At 42.6% G+C, this 22,665-nt stretch overlaps 1 protein-coding gene across 4 annotated transcripts in view; it reads right to left on the reverse strand.

Moving 5' to 3' along the window:
- ERICH1 (glutamate rich 1) overlaps positions 1-22,665 on the reverse strand; it is a 141,381-nt gene that overhangs the window by 89,328 nt on the left and 29,388 nt on the right. For all 4 annotated transcript variants that reach the window (XR_012638761.1, XR_012638760.1, XM_074947767.1 and 1 more), the window contains exon 3: positions 5,237-5,368. Coding sequence is in view for 2 of the 4 variants with exons in the window: in XM_074947767.1 (XP_074803868.1) it covers positions 5,237-5,368 (132 nt within the window). In the remaining 2 variants the exon portion in view is untranslated. The remainder of the gene's footprint in view (positions 1-5,236; positions 5,369-22,665) is intronic.

Here is a 22,665-nt window from a genome sequence, read left to right on the forward strand (position 1 = left end):
AGTTAAGCTGGTTTCCCAGGAAATTTCCAGAGGGAGGTGAATGCAAATGTAAACCCTTTGGTTACACAAGAACTCAGCCTTTTGAAGCTTTGCCCAGAGGTTCCTTCTGGAGCTGTGAACCTTTTGTCTGCTAATCACCTGTTACAGGAGGACAAATCAAAGACCCAAACTGTTTAAAGCAGTGACTCAGATTCATGGTGAGGCTTGTTCTGAGCCAAGGTGGTTATGAACTTGTAGCCACAGGAAAAAAAAACCCAGGGGAGTGGGGAGAGGGGAAAGGAAGGTTGAAGAGTTGTTCACCTGCCAGAGGCCTTGCTGGAGCTGGGCTCATTTTTCGTAAACTTATTAACATGTGTGTAGTTTCTTTTATTGTTTTCAATACTTTTTCTCTGTAATGCTTTCATCTTAAGAATAGATGTGCTTGCTTAGAAAGAGCTGTATGGAAACTTAACTCTGGGCAGTCATACTGTATATTGCCTCTGAGGAATGAAGGCAAAGCAGGCCTGCTGAGGCAAGCTTTCTTGATGAGGAATTCACAGAGTAAACAGGAAACTCTGCAACCTAGAAATATCCTGGTCAAGAGGGAGAGAGACATGTGTATCTGCTCAATAGAGGTGACAAGTGGATGCACTTGCTGGATCACAGAGGGGAAATACAGTTGCCCTAAACTGCGACACCCGCTATGAAGTCTTGTTTACTACTGGCATAAATTCCAAATAAAACAATCGGCACAACGGAAAATGATGAAGTAGGAAATAAAATGGGAATTAAGCCAAAAGGGAACTGTTTCCTCAATTTGAACTGGTTTGATCTGGATGGTGGAGATAGACAGAGTCTGGCCTGGGTAAATTATTCTGAAGGGTTTGCTGCAACAGAGAATTACATATGCAGAAAAGATTTTGTCTTAATTTCAGAAGTTGTGTTATGTTGCTATTAGTAGTGGCACTACCAGTATATTAGAACAAAAGAATTATCTAGCTATAACATCAACAGATATGTTTACAAGCAACATTATAGCCATTGATATGAAGAACCAGCCATCCATTAATAGGAGTGTTAAACCCAATAGTGAACCTTCACCTGGGGCCCAGTTCTGATCACTGTCACACTAATTTTATACTTCAAGAGTCACTACTGGGATATAACTGAGACCAGAATCAGGTCCAAGATATTTATTCTAATATATATTTTATTATTTATTATTATTTTATATTATACATCTATATTATTTATGTTTATAGTTTATAATATAATTTATATTATTTATCATTCTATTATAATCATATCATTATAATATAAATTTATTATAATTTATTTTATATTTATTTATTTATTTATTATAGTTTATTCTATATTTTCAGACAGATCAAGAAAGAAACAAACTTTCCTGAGCCAGGAAGTTAGAAATGGAAAACAATTAGCATCAGTAAAATGTCACAAGGCAATATGTTGTGATGTGTTAAGAGCTTTGAGACTCTGCTAGCAAGAGAGCATCAAGAGAGTGATATGGGATAGCTTTGTGTCTGCCCTAAGGATCACATCACAGGATGCTGTTACTTTCACTTAAGAAATTTTGTTTTACATATTTCATATTTTTTTTACAGCCTGTAACTACACCTAGTTAAAAAAAGCCCAGGGAAAAATCCCCACCGTGCAATTATTTAAACTGTTCCTGCTATACTGTCTGAGTCTTCTTTGAGATTTTAGCCTCAATCCCACAAAGATTTATGCATGGATTTAATGTTACTGGTGAAGTTTATATGCTTTCATTTCAAACAGGACTACACATGTGCATAAAATTAGGCATATGCGTAAATCTTTGTTGGATTAGTATTAATCTGTTACAATTGCATTTATCAACTATTGTACAAGTGATTAGTCTCTAAATTGACTCCTTCTGAACATCTGATGGAGGCATCAGCTAAATCAGAGATTGCCTTTCAATGGTCAGAATAGTCAATGAGTCGTTCTGTGCGAACACTCCTTGCAAAAAGAGGTTGAGAAACTATGTTTGCAATAAAAATTTTGGAGTACTGGAAAAAGTAAGTTTAAACCACAAAAGTGAGCTCAGAACTGGCAGAGTGAAACAGATGTATTTGATATATACATTTATTCACTTAAAATAAAAAGAATGAAAGGATGCTTAAGAGGCGAGAAGCATAAATCAGTAAAGCAGTCATTGCAAAAACTGGAATGCAATGTTTGTACTATCTTTAAAGGCGGAGCTATAATACCATTGTACGTTTTATACTTCATTATTATAAAATATATTGGTATCCAATATGCACAAATATTTCTTCAGTTACACTTTTAAATATTTAAACAGCAGATGAGGAACATAACCACAGTAGTCCAGGACTGGTGTCATAATGAAGATGGTCTGATAGTTAAAGCATAGGGCATTGAGATGACTCACAGGCCTGTGCTCTAATCAGTAGACCATCTTTATCATCCCATGTTTTACTCTCAAGTCATTTAAGTGCCTCATTTTCTCCACTTATAAAATGATAGTGCCACACGAGCATGGGGATTCCTAATTCACTCATGTTTGTGAAATGTGGAAAAGGGGCATGTGTGTATACCTGTCTGTGTAAGGGATGTGAAAGGAGACCAAGTTAAAGGGGTCAGCAGAAATTGTTCATCGAGGCCTTGAAACTTAGGACAAGAAATTTTTACTATATGCACTGCAAAGTAGAAACCCAGTAACCTGTCATATGATGATTGTGTTATTAAAATAAAATCTTAAAAAATAAATTAATAAGCTTTTTATTCAGAATATAAGTCTGATTTAAACACAAAGAAAAAAGTGCACAATTTAAATCTGGTTCTCAAATAGCTTCCTACAAGGGAAGATCAGCCACCTTAAAAGGCAATTAGAAGAAGAGAAAAGGCGTACCAAAATTGGTTTTTATTTTTAAATCCTAACAGAATTTTAATAAAATAAGCTTGCTAGCGTATATTTTGTTTTTACAAATGGATTTTAATGAAAAATACTTCTGTACTGCCCACAGTCTTTATACGGAGAAAAATCACCTTAAACTTTTTTTTTTTGTGATGTCACATTTCCAGAGTAATGTACGTCTTTGATCCCTCGTTCATTCTCTCTGTGGGCACCTCTTTCAAGTGACAAGCTCATGCTTGCCCTTCTGTCTCTGTAGGGAAATCCCATGATTCGCTCTATTCTGAGCTTAGGTCTCCACATTACAGCATCTCTTAGGTCTCCACATTACAGCATCTCTTAGGTCTCCACATTACATGCAGGTTACTCTGCAGGTGTTTTGGCCGTGCTACAGACTTCCCTCCCGGACTGAGAACAGCATGAAAATGTAGTAACAGAGAAAAGCTTGTTCAACACAAAGTATTACATACTTACCTGTAGGAACATACCAATCAAAGAAAAAAAGGGTTAAAACAACAAACACTGAAGATTAGCATTTCCCTCAAGTTTAGGCAGGCCTGACTTACACTTGGTACCCTCCTCCTCCTCATAGGGAACACGGCTGTGTCTGCACTACAGAGACCATACTAGCATAGCTACATTAGCCTAGCTGTGCCAGCATAGCGCCCAAGTGTGTAAATGCAACCTACACCAACAGAAGAACTTTTTTTGAACTCTTCCCCACAGCCTACACCTCCTCGAACTAATTAGCTAGTTGACGGACGCATTCTTCTGCGGACTTAACTGTGTCCACACTTGGGGTTAGGCTGGCATAGTTATGTCTGTCAGGGTGTATTTTTTCACATCACTGACCAATGAAGCTGTGTTGGCCTGACTTTTGAATGACAGAATCATAGGACTGGAAGGGACCTTGAGAGGTCATATAGTCCAGTCCTCTGTACTCATGGCAGGACTAATTATCATCTAGACCATCCCTGACAGGTGTTTGTCTGACTTGCTCTTTAAAATCTCCAATGATGGAGATTCCACAGCCTCCCTAGGCAATTTGTCAGGGTTCTTAAGCACTGGAATAGTTAGGAAGTTTTTCCTCATGTCCAACCTAAACCTCCATTGCTTCTTGTCCTATCCTCAGACGTTAAGAACAACAATTCTTCTCCCTCCTCCCTGTAACAACCTTTTATGTGTTTGAAAACTTATGTCCCCTCTCTGTCTTCTCTTTTCCAGACTAAACAAACCCAATTTTTTCAATCTTCCCTCACAGGTCATGTTTTCTAGATGTTTAATCATTTTTGTTGCTCTTCTCTGGTCTTTCTCCCATTTGTCCACATTTTCCTGAAATGTGGCGCCCAGAACTGGTCACAATATTCCCGTTGAGGCCTAATCAGCATGGAGTAGAGCGGAAGAATTACTTCTCATGTCTTGCTTACAACACTCCTGCTAATACATCCCAGAATGATGTTTGCTTTTTTTGCAACAGTGTTACACTGTTGACTCATATTTAGCTTGTGGTCCACTATGACCCCAAGACCCCTTTCTGCAGTACTCCTTCCTAGGCAGCCATTTCCCATTTTGCATGTGTACAACTGATTGTTCCTTCCTAAATGAAGTACTTTGCATTTGTCCTTATTGAATTTCATCCTGTAGACTAAGTCAAAGATACAGTCTGCTTCTCTCTCCCCAGTGTCCCTCTCTCCTTCCCCCCATCCCATTTCTCCAGGCTGCTCTTTTAAATTGCTTTCAAGTTCTTTGTTTCCAGACTCCTGCTTGTAGATCCCATGAGGTTAGAAGCTGGGATTTTCACACACTGCACCTCCACAGGTCAGCCAGAATCCTGATTCCATACTGGGGGAGATACTAATTCTTTTGAAGTTTTTCTCCCTTGTCCATTTGAGTATCAGCAACTGGGTGAGCTTCAGCCATTGCTTGGTTGCTGTGTACATGTGGAGAACTCCAGCAGGAATTAACCCTTAGAGTACATCTTCACTGCACAGCTAACCTGAGCTCTTTCCTTCTTTTGTAGCTCAGGTGCCACATATGAAGAGCTAGTCAAATTCTACCCTTAGTTACATCTCTGCAACTTCATTAACATCTGTGGCATTGCAAAGATGTTACCAAGTGCAGAATATGGCCCTTTAATTCTAAAATAGAAAGTCAGCCCATGTGGACACATATCTTAAGAAAAGGCACTTCTTTTTGTTGCAAAACAGCGACACCCACTGGCAGCAAGAGTTAAATACCTGGGTGCTCCAGTTAGGTTTTACTTGATAATTGTGTTGTTAACATATCTTTCTTAAAGAAAATGCATTATAGAAACCGTCATTTAGAGCAATTCCTTACCCGCTGCATCATCACTACTCTCTGGGTGTTCAGCATTTGTGGGACTATCTGTTCTTGGATTACCTGGGACGTAGCTATCCGGAGGGAGACTTACTGTGTATAACCTTGGAAGAAGGATTTCATTTTCTCCACCTGTAAGGCAGAAACAAAGTGTCTGTCTATTGATTTTTGCATAGATTTGCTCATACAAGTTTTTCACCTGTGCTTAGACACAATGGCAATAGGACATCTAGGAAAACCGATCAAAAAGACAGAACATTTCAAACAAGGAGAATTATTAAATTATTTTGTAAACAACTGGGATAAATAAACTATGGAGGTTAAATTCTGTGGTTGCTACAGAACAATTAGGGAGGACCCTGAAGTTATTCTGAAATGTGTTGTCCCTATTTTCAGAGCTTTCCTTCTTCTAAGCTTTGGAAGAAGTGTCCCCCAAAATGAGCCATTTAAATTATATATTTTTTTAAACTGCCTTACTTCCTCCTCCTTTGAATGAAATGAACATTTTTTCTATTAAGTGTTTATTAAAAAATGGATGGGGAGTAATAAATTCTTTCCCATCAGCAGAGACAATAATGAAGCAATAGGAAGAAGTGGGGTTCTACTGCCCCTGTTTGGAGAGACTTCTCAGATGCGGCTTTGGCTGTGACTCTGAAAGGTTCATAGAGAATCTGAAAAGCACCACCTGGCCAGGTCTGAATAGTTCCGTTCACAGTGGCAGTCTGAGTGTGGCTCCGCTCTGTGCAGAGTTCTGTGAGAGGAGAGTGCCCAGCAAGTCGCTGTTCACCATTTACATATCTTTTACAGGAAAGATTCATTGTGGTGGTGTTGGCAGCACCTCTTAAAGTAGCCATTTTAGAGAATGGAAAGGCTAGCTTTGTTCAGCAGCTCAGAAGAGCAGAGGACTAAAGGGACTTGGAAATGGGTGAGAGTGAGAAGCTGAGGCATATTTGTTCTGGCATAGGAAGATGAGATCCGAGCAAGTTGAGCCAAGAGATATAACCACTATATAGCCATTGAAAAATAACCACACAGATGTGGGTCAGTAACCATACAACTTCCCTGAGCTTCAACTGGAGGAAACCACTCCATTTCAATACACCAAGGGCTAGACTATGGCATTTGTCCAAATGCCAAATTTGGAGTGACTACAGGAGGAATTGTACAGAGGGTGGACTATCCTTCCCCGAGGTCCAGGAGGCTTGGGAAGTCTGCACATGTCTCACCATTGTTCTGAATGATACAATGTGTTCTCTCTATAGCCAGCTATCTCTGCAAACTGTGAAGGGCAGAACCATGGCTCTACTTCTCTGTCCTTTTGGGGTGATTTGTGCCCTTAGGGGTAAGAGAAGGATCAGTCCATATGACCCTGAAATGCAGACACTGACAACATGGTTGTCAGGCGCAGGGGATTTGGGTAAGAGGTACCTCTTCTCCCTGATCCCAGTACTAAACTGCAGCAGCAGTGCTGTCGCTATTGTTATGCAATGATGGTATTTTAGCTATTTGGATATCTAGAAAAGGCACACATTGCTGAGGATGCACTTTTCCAAGATCAAATTGCTTTGACCAGGGATGGACAACCTTAGCCTGAGAAGGAGGCAGAATTTACCAATGTACATTGCCAAAGAGCCACACTAATATGTCAGCAGCTCCCCATCAGCTCCCCGCAACTCCAGTGCCTCCTGCCTGCCGGAAGCCCCACCAATCAGTGTCTCCCGCTCCCTCCCCATGCCTCCAGCAATCAGCTGTTACGCAGTGTGCAGGAGGCTGTGGTGGGGAGGGGAGAAGAGTGACGATATGGCAGGCTTGGGGGAAGGGCTGGAGTGGTGGCAGGGCCTGGGGTGGGGCAGAGCAGGGGGTTTAGCAGTAAGCACCCCCCGCCAAATCACATTGGAAAGTTAGCATCTATAGCTCCAGCCCCAGAGTCAGAGCTTATGCAAGGAGCCGCATATCAACCTATGAAGAGCTGCATGCGGCTCCGGAGCCACAAGTTTGGCCACCCTGGATTAGGATATCAACCAGGTCAGCTGTTGGTTAGCCTGAAAGGCAAGTACACAGATCGCTGAACCACACAGTTGGTCGTGTCTCATATAAAATACTCTTTAAAAACAATGAAAGAAACTTCCACATAATTTGTGGCGCTACATCTCAGCAATAAGGACATTTCAGAGAGTTCAGGGTTTCAGAAAAGCCGTATCACAATTCCATGCATCATTAGGATGTACCCATTAATTTCTGACAGCGTGTTGGAAAATCATTTGCTTCTCTGAGCAAGCCAGAAAATTTGACAGATGCTGATTAAAATCTTTTCATTTTAAAGGCTAACAAAGGAAAACAAAGAAATAATAAGATAGAAAATATAAACTAATTAATTATACACTCTGGAAAAAACCACCACCAAAATTAATTTTAAAACTATTCTTCAATAAATTCATTTCATTACACTGATGCCAAAACCTTGAATGGCCAGTACCTGGGGCTGATTTTTCTCCACCAGTGTTGATTAATGATGAAGTGTTAATCAGTGCTAGAATTAAAAGACAAGGACATCTGAATGTCCGTAAATGTGTTCACTCTATTGAACAATATCAACGTTTGCTAATTTTTCAGTGCAATATTCGTGGATACTTTGGATTTGATTCCTACAAAAAAATGTTTACTCAAAACATTAAACACAATTTGCAAGGTCATTTTCAATTTAAATCTTTTGACTCCAGAGTGCCACTATGTGATAAGATTTCAGCACTTATAGTTTGGATAGATATGCAAGAAGAAAGAGAAACATGTCTAATGGTTGAAGAAATTCCATTGAGTTAATTGTGATGACAGCTACTGCCTCATATTGATTTAAAGTAAACTGCAGCACCAATGCTGCAGGAATCTCAAACGTTTCTAGGAAAAGGTGTTTACGCAAAATATGCTTTTTTGTGAAGATGTATCACCAAATTCTCTGCAGGACAGCAATAATTTCTGTGACAAGGTAGACAAGTGATTAATTCAATGGGTAATTTTAAATACTTTGAAAAAAATTACCATATGCTTACTTGAGTTGTGTTTAAATTTGTACTCCTCAATCAAAAGTCTAGGGCAGTGTTTACCAAACTTCAGGGAAAGCCCCTGGTGGGCCCGGACAGTTTGTTTACCTGCTGCATCCGCAGGTTCGGCCGATTGCAGCTCCCACTGGCCGCAGTTAGCTGTGCCCGACCAATGGGGGCTGCGGGAAGCGGCGCGGACCGAGGGAGGTACTGGCAGAGATCCTACACAACTGAGGCAGAGATCCTACACACAATAGCCTCATTCAGTGAACAACCCTGATTCCTCAGTGTACACCATCCCTCCTGTTCACAGAATGAAGCAAGGGTCCCCTGGAAAAATATAGGCTTTAGTTACAGGACCACAGACTGTTTCATAATGCACATGCACAACAGTGCAGAATTCATTTGTTAGACAATGTACAGGATAAAAATTAATTATATATAACACAGCAAAAATACATTGAAATATTAAGGTTGCAAAGTCAAGCACTCATAAGTAGGGCCCTACCAAATTCACAGCCATGAAAAATGCGTCACCTACTGAAATCTGGTCTCCTCCTGTGAAATCTGGTTTTACCCTATACTATACAGATTCACAGGGCGGGAGGTAACTGTGATTTCCCCTCCTGCCCCAACTCCTTTTTGGGTCAGGATCCCTACAATTACAACACCATGAAATTTCAGCTTTAAATAGTTGAAATCATGAAATTTACAATTTTAAAAATCCTATGACCATGAAATTGACCAAAATGGACCGTGAATTTGGTAGGGCCCTATTCATAAGGTAGGAAGTGCTAGAATTAAAGGCTGCACAGGCAGAACTAAAGACTGTAACATCGCAACCTTAATCACATGATCACATACTATTTTTTCCACAAGATCCGCGTCTCCTTCAATGCGCAGAACTTGCTCTCAGGATCAGTCAGAGTTGTGTGGTAAAGGAGGCTGCTGTCTGAAGCCTCTGCCTCATTTGTTGCAGAAATTGGAAGGTCTGTAGTGAATGAAGCAGAAGACTGCAGAAAGAGAACGGAGGTTAAGGCTGTTGAATACTACCCTGGAGAACCGGCCTCTAACCCTGTCTCTGCCAAAGAATTCCCATCTGATGCTAATCGAGTCCCATGAACCAAACTTTTCACAGGTGGTCACTAACTGCGTACACCTAATTTTATGCTTGTCCAGCCTGATGCCCTCGGATCTGATCTGTAGAAGTGCTGAGCACTCACAACTACATCTGACGTCAATAGGAGCTGTGCTTTGCAAACATGAAGTGTTATAATGCTAAGTACTCTGAAAAGTCAGGTTGGTCTTAGGCATCTCATCTCAAGGTACCCAAAATCAGTGGACAATTTTAGCCTTAATCTCCCTGTGCCTTAGTTCCCCACTTGTAAAATGGGGATAATACTTCATCTCACAGGGATGCGGTGAAGATAAATTAACGTTTGAGAAGCAGTCAGGTATCATATTGATGAGTGCCATAAAATAGCCCATGAGAATATTACTGATTCTGGCTTCATAGCAGGATTTGAATAGTGTGCAGTAAATAAAGCATGAGGTTACGCACTGAACAATGTTCAAAACACAATATTTAATAGCAGCTCATTCAGTGAGTGTTGTCCATTCTGTACACTGAATGAAGCAGAGGTCCTGTGAAACAAAATAGTATGTGGACATAGAATTAAAGACTATCATAATGCAGATGCACAAGAGGGTCAAATTCAGGTTGCACAGACAACCTTAATTCTAACATTTCCTAGCCCTTGAGTGCTTGATTTTACAAACTTAATGTTCTTTTAACATAGTTTTTTTGTTTTTGGTTTGGGGTGGTTTTTTTGGGAGGTGTGTGTATAATTTCCTAGGTTTTTAAAAAAAGCAAACTGAAAAGACAAATTCCATATGTGGCATCATATTGACACTCACAAGGTTCAAAAGCATATTTCACTTCTTCTAAGGGATAATGTCCAATTCCTTTCACATTTATGTTAATAGAAAACTCATTTCCTTCAACAAAAGCAAAAATCAGGTGTAATGAGATCTGAAACAGAAAGGGTCTATAAAATATGTCATGGCCCATTTTCCCCCCATATATCATGGGGGAGAAATAACAACAGAAAATGTGGAAATGGCAGAGGTGTTTAATGACTTCTTTGTTTCGGTTTTCACCAAGAAGATTGGTGGTGTTTGCACATCTAACATTGTGACTATCAGTGAAAATGAGGTAGCATCAGAAGAGGCTAAAATAGGGAAAGAACAAGTTAAAATTTACTTAGACAAATCACATGTCTTCAAGTCACCAGGACTTGATGAAATGCATCCTAGAATACTCAAGGAGCTGACTGAGGAGATATCTGAGCCATTAGCCATTATCTTTGAAAAGCCATGGAAGACGGGAGAGATTCCAGAAGCCTGGAAAAGGGCAAATATAGTGGCAATCTATAAAAAGAGAAATAAGGAGAACCCGGGGAATTACAGACCAGTCAGCTTAACTTCGGTACCTGGAAAGATAATGGAGCAAATAATTAAGCAATCAATTTGCAATCACTAGAACAGGGGTTCCCAAACTCGGTTCACGGCTTGTTCAGGGTAAGCTCCTGGTGGGCCGCAAGACGCTTTGTTTACCTGAGCATCTGCAGGTACGGCCGCTCGCAGCCAACGAGAGCTGCAGGAAGCGGTGAGGGCCAGACCACCGCTTCCTGCAGCTCCCGTTGGCTGGGAACTGCGAACCGTGGCCACTGGGAGCTGTAAGCCACTAGCCATCACCTTCAGCCCCCAACTAAAACCTCTCCAACGCATCATCAAGGATCTACAACCTATCCTGAAGGACGACCCATCACTCTCACAAATCCTGGGAGACAGGCCAGTCCTTGCCTACAGACAGCCCCCCAACCTGAAGCAAATACTCACCAGCAACCACACACCACACAACAGAACCACTAACCAAGGAACCTATCCTTGCAACAAAGCCCGTTGCCAACTGTGTCCACATATCTATTCAGGGGACACCCCCATCAAATGGCCTAATCACATCAGCCACACTATCAGAGGCTCGTTCACCTGCACATCTACCAATGTGATATATGCCATCATGTGCCAGCAATGCCCCTCTGCCATGTACATTGGTCAAACTGGACAGTCTCTACGTAAAAGAATAAATGGACACAAATCAGATGTCAAGAATTATAACATTCATAAACCAATCGGAGAACACTTCTGTCAAGGTTCCTCCCCCACTCTGAACTCTAGGGTACAGATGTGGGGACCTGCATGAAAAACCTCCTAAGCTTATCTTTACCAGCTTAGGTCAAAACTTCCCCAAGGTACAAAATATTCCACCCTTTTGTCCTTGGATTGGCCGCTACCACCACCAAACAAATACTGGTTACTGGGGAAGAGCTGTTTGGACACGTCTTCCCCCCAAAATACTTCCCAAAAACCTTGCACCCTACTTCCTGGACAAGGTTTGGTAAAAAGCCTCACCAATTTGCCTAGGTGACTACAGACCCAGACCCTTGGATCTTAAGAACAATGAACAATCCTCCCAACACTTGCACCCTCCCTTTCCTGGGAAATGTTGGATAAAAAGCCTCACCAATTTGCATAGGTGACCACAGACCCAAACCCCTGGATCTGAGAACAATGAAAAAGCATTCAGTTTTCTTACAAGAAGACTTTTAATAAAAATAGAATTAGAAATAAGAAATCCCCCCTGTAAAATCAGGATGGTAAATACCTTACAGGGTAATTAGATTCAAAACATAGAGAACCCCTCTAGGCAAAAACCTTAAGTTACAAAAAAGATACACAGACAGAAATAGTTATTCTATTCAGCACAATTCTTTTCTCAGCCATTTAAAGAAATCATAATCTAACACATACCTAGCTAGATTACTTACTAAAAGTTCTAAGGCTTCATTCCTGGTCTATCCCCGGCAAAGACAAAATGTAGACAGACACACAAACCCTTTGTTTCTCTCCCTCCTACCAGCTTTTGAAAGTATCTTGTCTCCTCATTGGTCATTTTGGTCAGGTGCCAGCGAGGTTACCTTTAGCTTCTTAACCCTTTACAGGTGAGAGGAGATTTCCTCTGGCCAGGAGGGATTTTAAAGGGGTTTACCCTTCCCTTTCTATTTATGACAACTTCAATCTCTCGGGTCACTCGATTACAGACCTAAAAGTCTCAATATTACAACAAAAAGACTTCAAAAACAGACTTCAACAAGAGACTGCTGAATTGGAATTAATTTGCAAACTGGATACAATTAACTTGGGCTTGAATAGAGACTGGGAGTGGATGGGTCATTACACAAAGTAAAACTATTTCCCCATGTTTATTCCCTCCCCCCCCCCAATCCCACACTGTTCCTCAGACGTTCTTGTTAACTGCTGGAAATGGCCACCTTGATTATCACTACAAAAGGTTTTCTTCCCCCCGCTCTCCTGCTGGTAATAGCTCATCTTAAGTGATCACTCTCCTTACAGCGTGTATGATAACACACATTTTTTCATGTTCTGTGTGTATATAAAATCTCCTCACTGTATTTTCCACTGAATGCATCCGATGAAGTGAGCTGTAGCTCACAAAAGCTTATGCTCAAATGAATTGGTTAGTCTCTAAGGTTCCACACGCACTCCTTTTCTTTTTTCAGGTAAACAAAGCGTCTCGTGGCCCACCAGAGGCTTACCCTGAACAAGCCGCGAATCAAGTTTGGGAACCCCTGATCTAGAAGATAATAAGGTGGTAAGTGACAGTCAGCAAGGATTTGTCAAAAACAAATTGTGTCTAACCAACCTGATAGCTTTCTTTGACAGGGTAACAAGCCTTGTGGATGCGGGGGTGGGGGGGAAGTGGTAGACATGGTAATATCTTGACTTTAGTAAAGCTTTTGATACTGTCTCGCATGACCTTCTCATAAGCAAACTAGGGAAATGCAACCTAGATGGAGCTATTATAAGGTGCGTGCAAAACTGTTTGGAAAACCGTGCCCAGAGAGTAGTTATCAGTGGTTCACAGTCATGCTGGAAGGACACAATGAGTAGGGTCCCGCAGGGATCAGTTCTGGGTCCGGTTCTGTTCAATATCTTCATCAATGATTTAGATAATGGCATAGAGAGTACACTTATAAAGTTTGCGGATGATATCAAGCTGGAACGGGTTGCAAGTGCTTTGGAAGATAGGATTAAAATACAAAATGATCTGGACAAACTGGAGAAATGGTCTGAACTAAATAGGATGACATTCAATAAAGACAAATGCAAAGTACTCCATTTTGGAAGGAACAATCGGTTGCACACATGCAAATTGGGAAATAACTGCCTAGGAAGGAGTGCTGTGGAAAGGGATTTGGGGGTCATAGTGGACTACAAGCTAAATTTGAGTCAACAGCATAACGCTGTTGCAAAAAAAGCAAACATCATTCTGAGATGTATTAGCAGGAGTGTTGTAAGCAAGACATGAGAAGTAATTCTTCCGCTCTACTCCATGCTGATTAGGCCTCAACTGGAGTATTATGTCCAGTTCTGGGCACCACATTTCAGGAAAATGTGGACAAATTGGAGAAACACCAGAGAAGAGCAACAAAAATGATTAAAGATCCAGAAAACATGACCTATGAGGGAAGATTGAAAAAACTGAGTTTGTTTAGTCTGGAAAAGAGAAGATTGAGAGGACACATGATAACAGTTTTCAAGTACATAAAAGGTTGTTTCAGGGAGGAGGGAGAAGAATTGTTCTTCTTAACCATGAGGATAGGAAAAGAAGCAATGGGCTTAAATTGCAGCAAAGGAGGTTTAGGTTAGGAAAAACTTCCTGTCAGGGTGGTTAAGCACTGGAATAAATTGCCGAGGGAGGTTGTGGAATCTCCATCATTGAAGATTTTAAAGAGCAAACACCTGTCAGGGATGGTCTAGATTAATACTTAGTCCTGCCATGAGTACAGGGGACTGGACTAGATGACCTCTTGAGGTCCCTTCCAGTCCCATGATTCGATGATTTCTTAAATATCTTTTAAAAATGTATTTTCTTATACTAACCAGTGATCTCTTAAATTACTTCTAATATGTTGCCTCTCATTTCAAATAAATTTCTACAAAAAATTAAATCATGCTCCTAACCTGACTTTTCTTCTATTAAACTGTCATACTTAACATAAAGCTGGGCATATGATCCTTATACAAAATTGAGTTTAGAGCAAAAGCATATTGTCAACACGTGTCTGTGTGACCCCTTCAGTTTATTATAGTTAAACAAAGGCCCTAAATTAGTGACTTTTTATTCCTCTTAAGGAATCAAAAGGTATAAGGACATGAAGCAAATTCTACTCCTTCCCACTTCTCTTACATAATTACTTTTACATTTTCAGGCAGGCTTACAAGTAGTCAGAGGAACTCCTCTCTGTCTTCTTACGGAGGAAAAAAAGAACCAGCACTGTCATGTGTCTCTCCTTTCCTCCATTCCATGCATTTGCCTGCAGTAAGTTTGACCAGGACCATTCAGGCCAGGACATCACCATTTAGAAGATCAGCTTAAAGGCATGCTTCTAGGCTACTGAGTTTCCTAACAGACTCCCTATGGATTAATCCAAACTGTAAGTTTGAGCAAAAGGATTCATTTAGAACAGTCAACCTTTGAATCTATTAACCTAGATAAGTTTACCTAATGGAAAATTTAAATTTTCAGACTTAAACATTTGGTGTGTTAATGTAAGCACAGAGTACTTGTTTATTTGAAAAAGATAATAATTGGGGAAAAAATGCAGCAATCTATAAATTTACCTCTTCACTCCTTTAGCATTTAATATGTAGCCTACCACTGAAGGCTATTAGGAAGAGAAAACAGAAATCCACTTTGAATTTTTGGAAGACCAGAAACCAATTTAAAGAGAAAGCAAAGTTAGTGACATGGCTGCTTTTAGCAGGGCTGAATTTGGTTAGAAGGGAATCACAAAAAAGGAAGAAAATGTGGCTCAATGCATAATTCTCATTCTGAAGTATGAAGATAATTTTTTACAGTATACTGGAATTTCTACACCCTTTTAACATTGAAACAAGACAGGATTATAGTACATTTTATTGACTATCAGTTTGAAGATACACAAATCATGACTGAGGGGATCCAGCTACAGATCTTCAGCAAATCCAAAGTCTGATCACCTACAATGATAGGCAACATTATTAGGCCATTAACTGAAATTAAGCTATTTTGTAAATACAGTAGCTTAGTCTCCATCAGCTGTTTTATGTAAAAGGATAAAAACAAATTATAGAGTTAAGTATCAGGCTATTTATCATGTACTTTATTGTGTATCAATATAGGCTGTGATGTATTGGCCAATTTCCTGCAATATCTCTGGAAGATATTGAATTAAATTTAAATAGCTGTGGAGTCATTTGTATTACAAACTTTGCATTTATCTATTATTGTGGGATTTTACATAACTTCTCTGGGGGGGGAAAAGTGGCCAGTGTACACCTTGGGAAGTGTTCTGAGCTTCAAAAGGAGTATTTTAAACAATGTGCCAGACAAGAAGGAACATGCAGGATAGACAAAATAAAGTTGGTTTCCTAGGAAATACCTAGGGGGAGAGGAATGTAAATTCTCACCATCAGACCCAATCTTTAGAAGCTATGCCCTCAGGAGAGAACCATTCTCTGGCTGCTTACCTACTCAAAGTCTCTGACAATCAAAGTCCTAGACCAGCGGTGGGCAACTGGTGGCCCGTCAGGATAATCTGCTGGTGGGCTGCCAGGCAGTTTGTTTACATTTGCATGGCTGCCTACAACTCCCAGTGGCCGCGGTTCGCCATTCCTGGCCAATGAGAGCTTTGGGAACCAGTGTGGGCTGCAGGGACATGCTGGGAGCCACTTCTCGCAGCTCCCATTGGCCGGGAACGGCAAACCGCAGCCACTGGGTTTGCCCACCACTGTCCTAGACTGTATAAAAGAAAGGACAATCTATCCATAGGGGTGCTTGTTCTGAGGTAACAGCTGTTATGAACCTGTAACCACAGGAAAAAATCCTTTGTGGGGTTTGAAGAACTGACTTCTACCAGAGCCTTTGTTGGAGCGAGGGGGTGATCTCTGGTAAGTTTATTAGCATGCAGGTTGGTTCTTTTATTTTTTTTAAATATATTTTCTCGTTAATGCTTTCACCTTAAAAATAAATGTGATTGCTTATAAAGAGCTGTAAGGTAACTTAACTGTGGGCAATCACATTGCTACATAGCTTCTGGAAGAAAATAAAGCGGGCCTGCTTAGGCAGTTTGCCTTGCTGTGGAACTCACAGGGTAGGCAGGGAACTGTGCTGCTTGGAAAAACCCTGGTCAGAAGGGAGAGAGACATGGGTGTCTGTCCAATAGAGGTGATGTCTGAGGAGCTGGGAGCCTACAGTAGGAGCCCTTGCTGGAGGATGGAGGAGGAATACAGGTTGCCATTGCCCTGAACTGTGACATAGGCAATTATATTTTGTGTTCAGCATTATTTTTTCTGTCAGATGTCTACAGATTTCAGACATATTGGGAGAGCACATAGTGATATTTCCAATATGGCTTTATAAGTAAGTTAGCACTTTGCCAAATATTTCAGCCAGAACTGTAGATCTCATTGGTTGAATGTTCCTTCCAAAAGTCTAATAATAGAACCCTCTGTCAATCAATGTAATTTGTATAGAATGCAGCAGCTTCAAATCCAAAAGGCCATGTCTATGCTGCAATTTGTTAATTACCTTCAGTGATTAACTGATTATATCATTACTGAGACTTTTTCCTGGAACATTCACAGGAAAAAAAAAGTTATCCATAACCCTATACAAAGTACAAGTTTGCTCAAAGATTTAGTTTTTAAACTGAATTTTCTTCTAATATCCTTCCTTACTTTGGATAGTTGACAAATAATCAGTATAGCAATTAGTTCCTGTTAAGTGCAACAGTGATAGTAAGACACATATTTTGGGAAAAAACAATGTATAGTATGTAAATTCAACACAGATTTACATCTTAAGCAATCCTACTAACTTCAAATAATGGTTTTGTATTGTGGGGGAGGGTAGAGGAGGCAGGCACTTGTGAGAGGACACAATGAGAGGACACAATGTCAAATTTGACCCCAAATGCCCATGGTTTTGCCTCTGAAGAGCAGCCACCACTGGAATGAGCTCTAACTGGACATTTAAGATAACTGACTAGTCTTAAGAAATGGAAATAAAAAGATGCTAACCTAGAAGGCTTCCAATGACTCATCCATCAGATACTCCAACATATCTAATGAAAACAAAGATGACTAGAGGCTAGGCTTCTATCAACTCATCTCCCCAGTCTCTTGAAAAAATGTCCCAGGTGTAAGGTCCAGTTGGTCTTGAATCTGGGCCTGCAAAGCTGATCAGTAGCAAAAACCTCCACGCTTCCACCCAACAGCAGCGGTAACTCGCTCATGCTCCACTACCTACAACCTGCTGCAGACACAGACCGTGTAAAGTCCTGCCTCAGGGGATCCAACAGGCAGCAGCTTCATGCATCCTGATTGGCTCCTGGCCCTATATGAATCCAAAGTGGGTGTTTCAGGAAGTATCCAGGTGACAGCACTGATATCCTGTAGCTGTCATGACCATTCCTGCTTTCCTCTCTTAAATTCCTGGCTTTGACCTCAGCTTGATTTGTACCTTGCCTCTTGATCCAGACCCTGAAATCTGACTGGGATTCGGATTCTCAGAGATTGACTATAAACTCCCCTGCTACTTTCAGCCTCAGGTTTGACCCTGCTCTGACCCTTGGTCCCAACTGCCCTTGTCAGGATCCTGACAGTTTGCCTGGACGACTCTAGTTTGTGGTGAAGGCCTACTCTGAGGGAATATGGAGGTAACGATCCACTCCCTACCAAGATGTCCGCATAGGTTGATTGCTCCCAGAAGGAGCTCCCCATGCTGTGAGCCCAAGTATCACAGCTTGCAACAGAGAACCAAGTTCTCTACCCAGCTCAATGATGAAAATGTGGGACTGTGGGCCCACCTGGCACAGCATGCCGCAGATGCTATGAGAGCAGGTGGCTCAGCTGTGAGCAAGAATGCTACACTAGGGTATGTGCTATGGCCGTGTACCTGGACCCAGAACTCCCAGTCCTCTTCTCAGAACATTTTAATGGGGACTACCAAAAATATGGGGAGGTGGGGAAGAAAGAAGGTTATTAACCAATGGCAACTGTTGTTTCTGCTTCAACCCCAATACTACCCCATCAATCAAGCAAAAGGAAAACTCATTACTAGCCTCATAATGGGAGATGCATTCGATCGGACCTCGCCCCTGCTTGAACAAGTGACCCTGACGCTCTGAGATACTTTCCTCCAGGCATTTCCCGCCATATCTGGGGAGTCCAACCATGCCTGCTCAGCAGAGGCAGCCCTGTGCAAACTCAGTCGGGGCAGGGACTGGCCTCCTCCTATGCTACCCACTTTTGGCAACTAGTCTCTTACACTGAGTGGAACAAAACAGCTCAGCTCTACCAGTTGCGGTGACGACTATGAAAGGAGATTAAGGATGAGCTAGCTTGTGTGGCTACAACTTGGAACAAGGCATCAAAATGAGAGATTCCATAAAGGTTGCTGGAGCAGAAAACTTCAGCCGTGTCCAGCCATGGTTTATGATGCAGTAAGACGAGGCAGGTTCAGCACCAGGCAAGTGGCCTAGTACTCACACGTGGTGAGGTATGAGATGGAGCTCTCCCTTCCCGCAATCAACCCTCCGTCAGCTGGGGAGCTCAGGCCAGGAACATTAGAAATAATAGTCTTAGTGCTTAAGATGTGGATCTAATTGTGGAATGCTATTTAGGTGGAGGCGCTGATCAACCTAGATGCCTTCATTGACCTCATCATATGCATCAACAACAGGCAGGGAAGGGGTCCGGGCCACCACACGCCCAGCATCCCTTGGAACCCGTCTCCAAAATGGACTCTGAACCCGTGCAGCTGTATATTGTCTGCCGTCATGTGACCCCTAAGGAAAAGGAGTGCTGTTGCCCCATGGGCTGTGTTTCTGCTGTGAAGGATCTGACCACATTCTTAACAAATGGCCAGCATGTGCTCTAGCACAACTCAGTTTAGCAAATGACCATCAGGGCCGGCCTTATGGGTGGTTGACTGCCCGGGGTGCCATGGTCGGGGGGTGCCAAGGTCAAGCGACCAGGAGCGGGGCATGCCTGGAATGTGAGGCCGTAGAAGGGAGCTTGGGGCAATAGAAGCTGGGGGAGGGAGGGAGGCAACAGAGCTTGGGAGCAATGGGGGGGATGAATGGGGGGGCAGTGCTTAATTTGCAATGACAGAGGTGCCGGAATTCAAGCTGGGTGGCCAGAGAGCGGTGGCTGCTGGTTGAGCACCCAGCTCTGAAGGTAAAGTCGCCACCACCAGCAGTGCAGAAGTAAGGGTGGCATGGTATCATATGGCCACCCTTACTTCTGTGCTGCTGCTGGCAGTGGTGCTGCCTTCAAAGCTGGGTGGCCAGAGAGCGGCAGATGCCGGCTGGGAGCCCAGGGTGCCAGGGCTATGAACCGCCAAGCCTAGAGGTGCTGATGCTCAGCCCCAGCAAGCCCTAGCACATATTAAGTACTAAAGCAGTGGTCAGGGTCGCCAAGATACAAGTTTGCCCAGGGCACCATTTTCCCTAAGGCCAGCCCTGATAACCATGCCCAGGCCCGATAGAGTGGGTTGGCCTGAGCAAGCCCCAAGATAGTACCACCCTACTGCTCACCAAGACACACCCCAGGCACAGTCAATGCTCCCTGCACCTCAAAGTCGGGGTCTGCCTCTGTATTCCAGGAGTGTCCTACCAAATTCCTCCACAGACAGTGGTGGATTCCTGGGTAGCCGACAACTTCAGTAAAGCCAGTACAGCCCAAGCCTCGTGTATCCTGGTACAACCAAAGACAACCCCTGACCTAGTGGAAACTTTAGGAAGCTCACTCCTGTTGTTGAGGCCAGTGACACAGGAGATGGTGCCTCTGGAAGTTGCCATTCGGGGCCATTGGGAGGCCCTTCAGTCCAGGATGACTCAATCGCCACACTTCCCCATAATCTTCATCATTTCACAGCTAGCGGATCATGATCCGCACATCCTTTGGCGAGAGCACCAGGTTAACTTCCGCTCAGAGTTCTGTCCGCAAGTCTGCCCATGCACACCATCTGATGAACCTAGAACCAAGACTGGTTAAAGAATCTGTGTGTATGTAACTGCAGCTGGGTGTGTCCCTCCAGGCTTGGTTCTTACGCTTGGAGTCCAGTACTAGGTGATCTGGTCACATGCCTCTGTAGTGTCATAGCAGCCATGACTCAGAGGCTGTTTGTAGTGTCCTCAGGAAGGCTCCCCGGTGGAAAATTAGCTTCTTCCAAGACCTATTGTTCTCCCTAATGGTCCATTGACTTGAATGGGCCCTTCCTAGCCAGCCATCTAGACAGTCATTTTCGGAATAGGCATTCCCCAGGTGTAAACACATTTGTAATAGATACATAGACAATACTCCTAACTTCAGATACCAAAATGATACATGCATACAAATAGGATAATTATATTCAGTAAATCATAACCTTTTCAATTATATCTTACATGCCCTATCTTGCATAAAATACATCATAATTATGCCATACTCATATAATAATCTTACTATAAAGAATATGGGGTGTAGTGTCACAACCTGTATTAGGGGACATTAGAAGGGTGAGAAGAGGAGAAACTATGCACTTGTAGCAGGGTCACATGCATGCCCGGGGCAAAAGAATACCCTTTGCTCCAACTCTTATCTTTCATAGGACTTTTCCTATTAATAGTAAGGCAGAACAACCAAAGTACCAAAACAATCCTGCCCCAACCAAAAAACAAAACAAAAACCATGAACACACATTTCTTGAGTGCAGGCTTCTTGTTGTGGGTTCCCTGTAAGCCCCTGTAAGCCACTTGTACAAGTACATAGTTTCTCCTATTTTGGGGAACACAACATCAACATAACGATGGGGAAGATCCCGAGGCGGTCATGCTAAAAGAGAGGGACCCATGGAAAAACTCTTAGGAATCACAGAGGTGTGGGGGATAAAAGGATATGCATCCTGTAAGTCTATGGATGTCTGGAAATCCCCTGGACTAATTGCAGTCAGAATTAACTGAAAGGTTTCTTAACTTGAAGTGTTTCTTTATAAACTGTTTCAGCCACTGGAAGTCAAAGACCAAGCAGAAACTTCACTCTTTGGGACATCTGGAGGAGAAAAAAAAAATGCCAAAAAACTTCCGATCTTCCAGAATAAGACGACAGTTTTTACATATAGATGGTGCTGCAGTGCCTGCAGGAAGGCATGCAGACTAGATTTTCAAAGGTATTTAGGTAACTAAAGATGTAAATAAGTGCCTAAATACTACAAGAATCTGGCCCTATGTGCGTTGGCAGAAAGGATATGACCTTTTTTCAAATACAAACAGAACCCATTTGTCCTGGGTGGTGGTTCTCTACTACAGTAAGAGGAAGGCCAACTTTGGGTTGCGTTACTGTGGCCCCAAACAAACAAGACATGAACACTGTAGCAGTCAACACCCAGAAGCCCCAGTCATGGACCAGGACCTCATTGTGCAAGGCACTGTACATGGAACCTTTATCTGACAGAGACTAGAAGAAAAGAGGAGGATTTTATGCTCAGACAATATGGAGGTGTTGCCCTAGAAACACGCGAGTCTGGTAAGAAAGGTACTCCCTACTTTTTGTTTGAATTTCCAAATCATAAAGTTTGGATACAAATGCAAATGAAAAATGGAGTAACTAATTATGCAACTGAAGTGAGAAATCACTAATGTGTTTGTTGATTAATTATTTAGGGATGCATCCAGCCTGTCTTTAAACTGTTTGGAACCCCTGGAAGGTACAGTTAGAACATAAGAATGGCCATACTGGGTCAGACCAGTATCCTGTCTTATGACAGTGGCCAATGCAAGGTGCCCTAGAACAGGGGTGGGCAAACTTTTTGGCCTGAGGGCCACATCTCGGTATGGAAATCGTATGGAGGGCCGGCTGAGGCAGGGGATTGGGGTGCACGGGGGGGGAGGGGGAGAGGATGAGGGCTCTGGCTGGGGGTGCAGATTCTGGGTTGGGGCTGACAATGAGAGGTTTGGGGTGCAGGAGGGTGCTCCAGGCTGGGATGGAGGGATTCGGAGGGGGCTCTCAACTGGGGCGGGGCGCATGGGGGGGGGGGTGAGGCTCCGGCTGGGGGTGCAGACTCTGGGATGGGGCTGAAGGGTTTGGGGTGCAGGAGGGTGCTCCGGGCTGGAATCAAAGGGTTTGAAGGGCAATCAGGGGTGCTGGATCCGGGCAGTACTTACCTGAAGCGGCTCCTGGAAACAGTGGCCCATCCCCTCTCCAGCTCCCACACGGAGATGG

The sequence above is a fragment of the Natator depressus genome, chromosome 3 (genome assembly GCF_965152275.1).
Source record: "Natator depressus isolate rNatDep1 chromosome 3, rNatDep2.hap1, whole genome shotgun sequence".
NCBI classification, from domain to species: Eukaryota; Metazoa; Chordata; order Testudines; family Cheloniidae; genus Natator; species Natator depressus.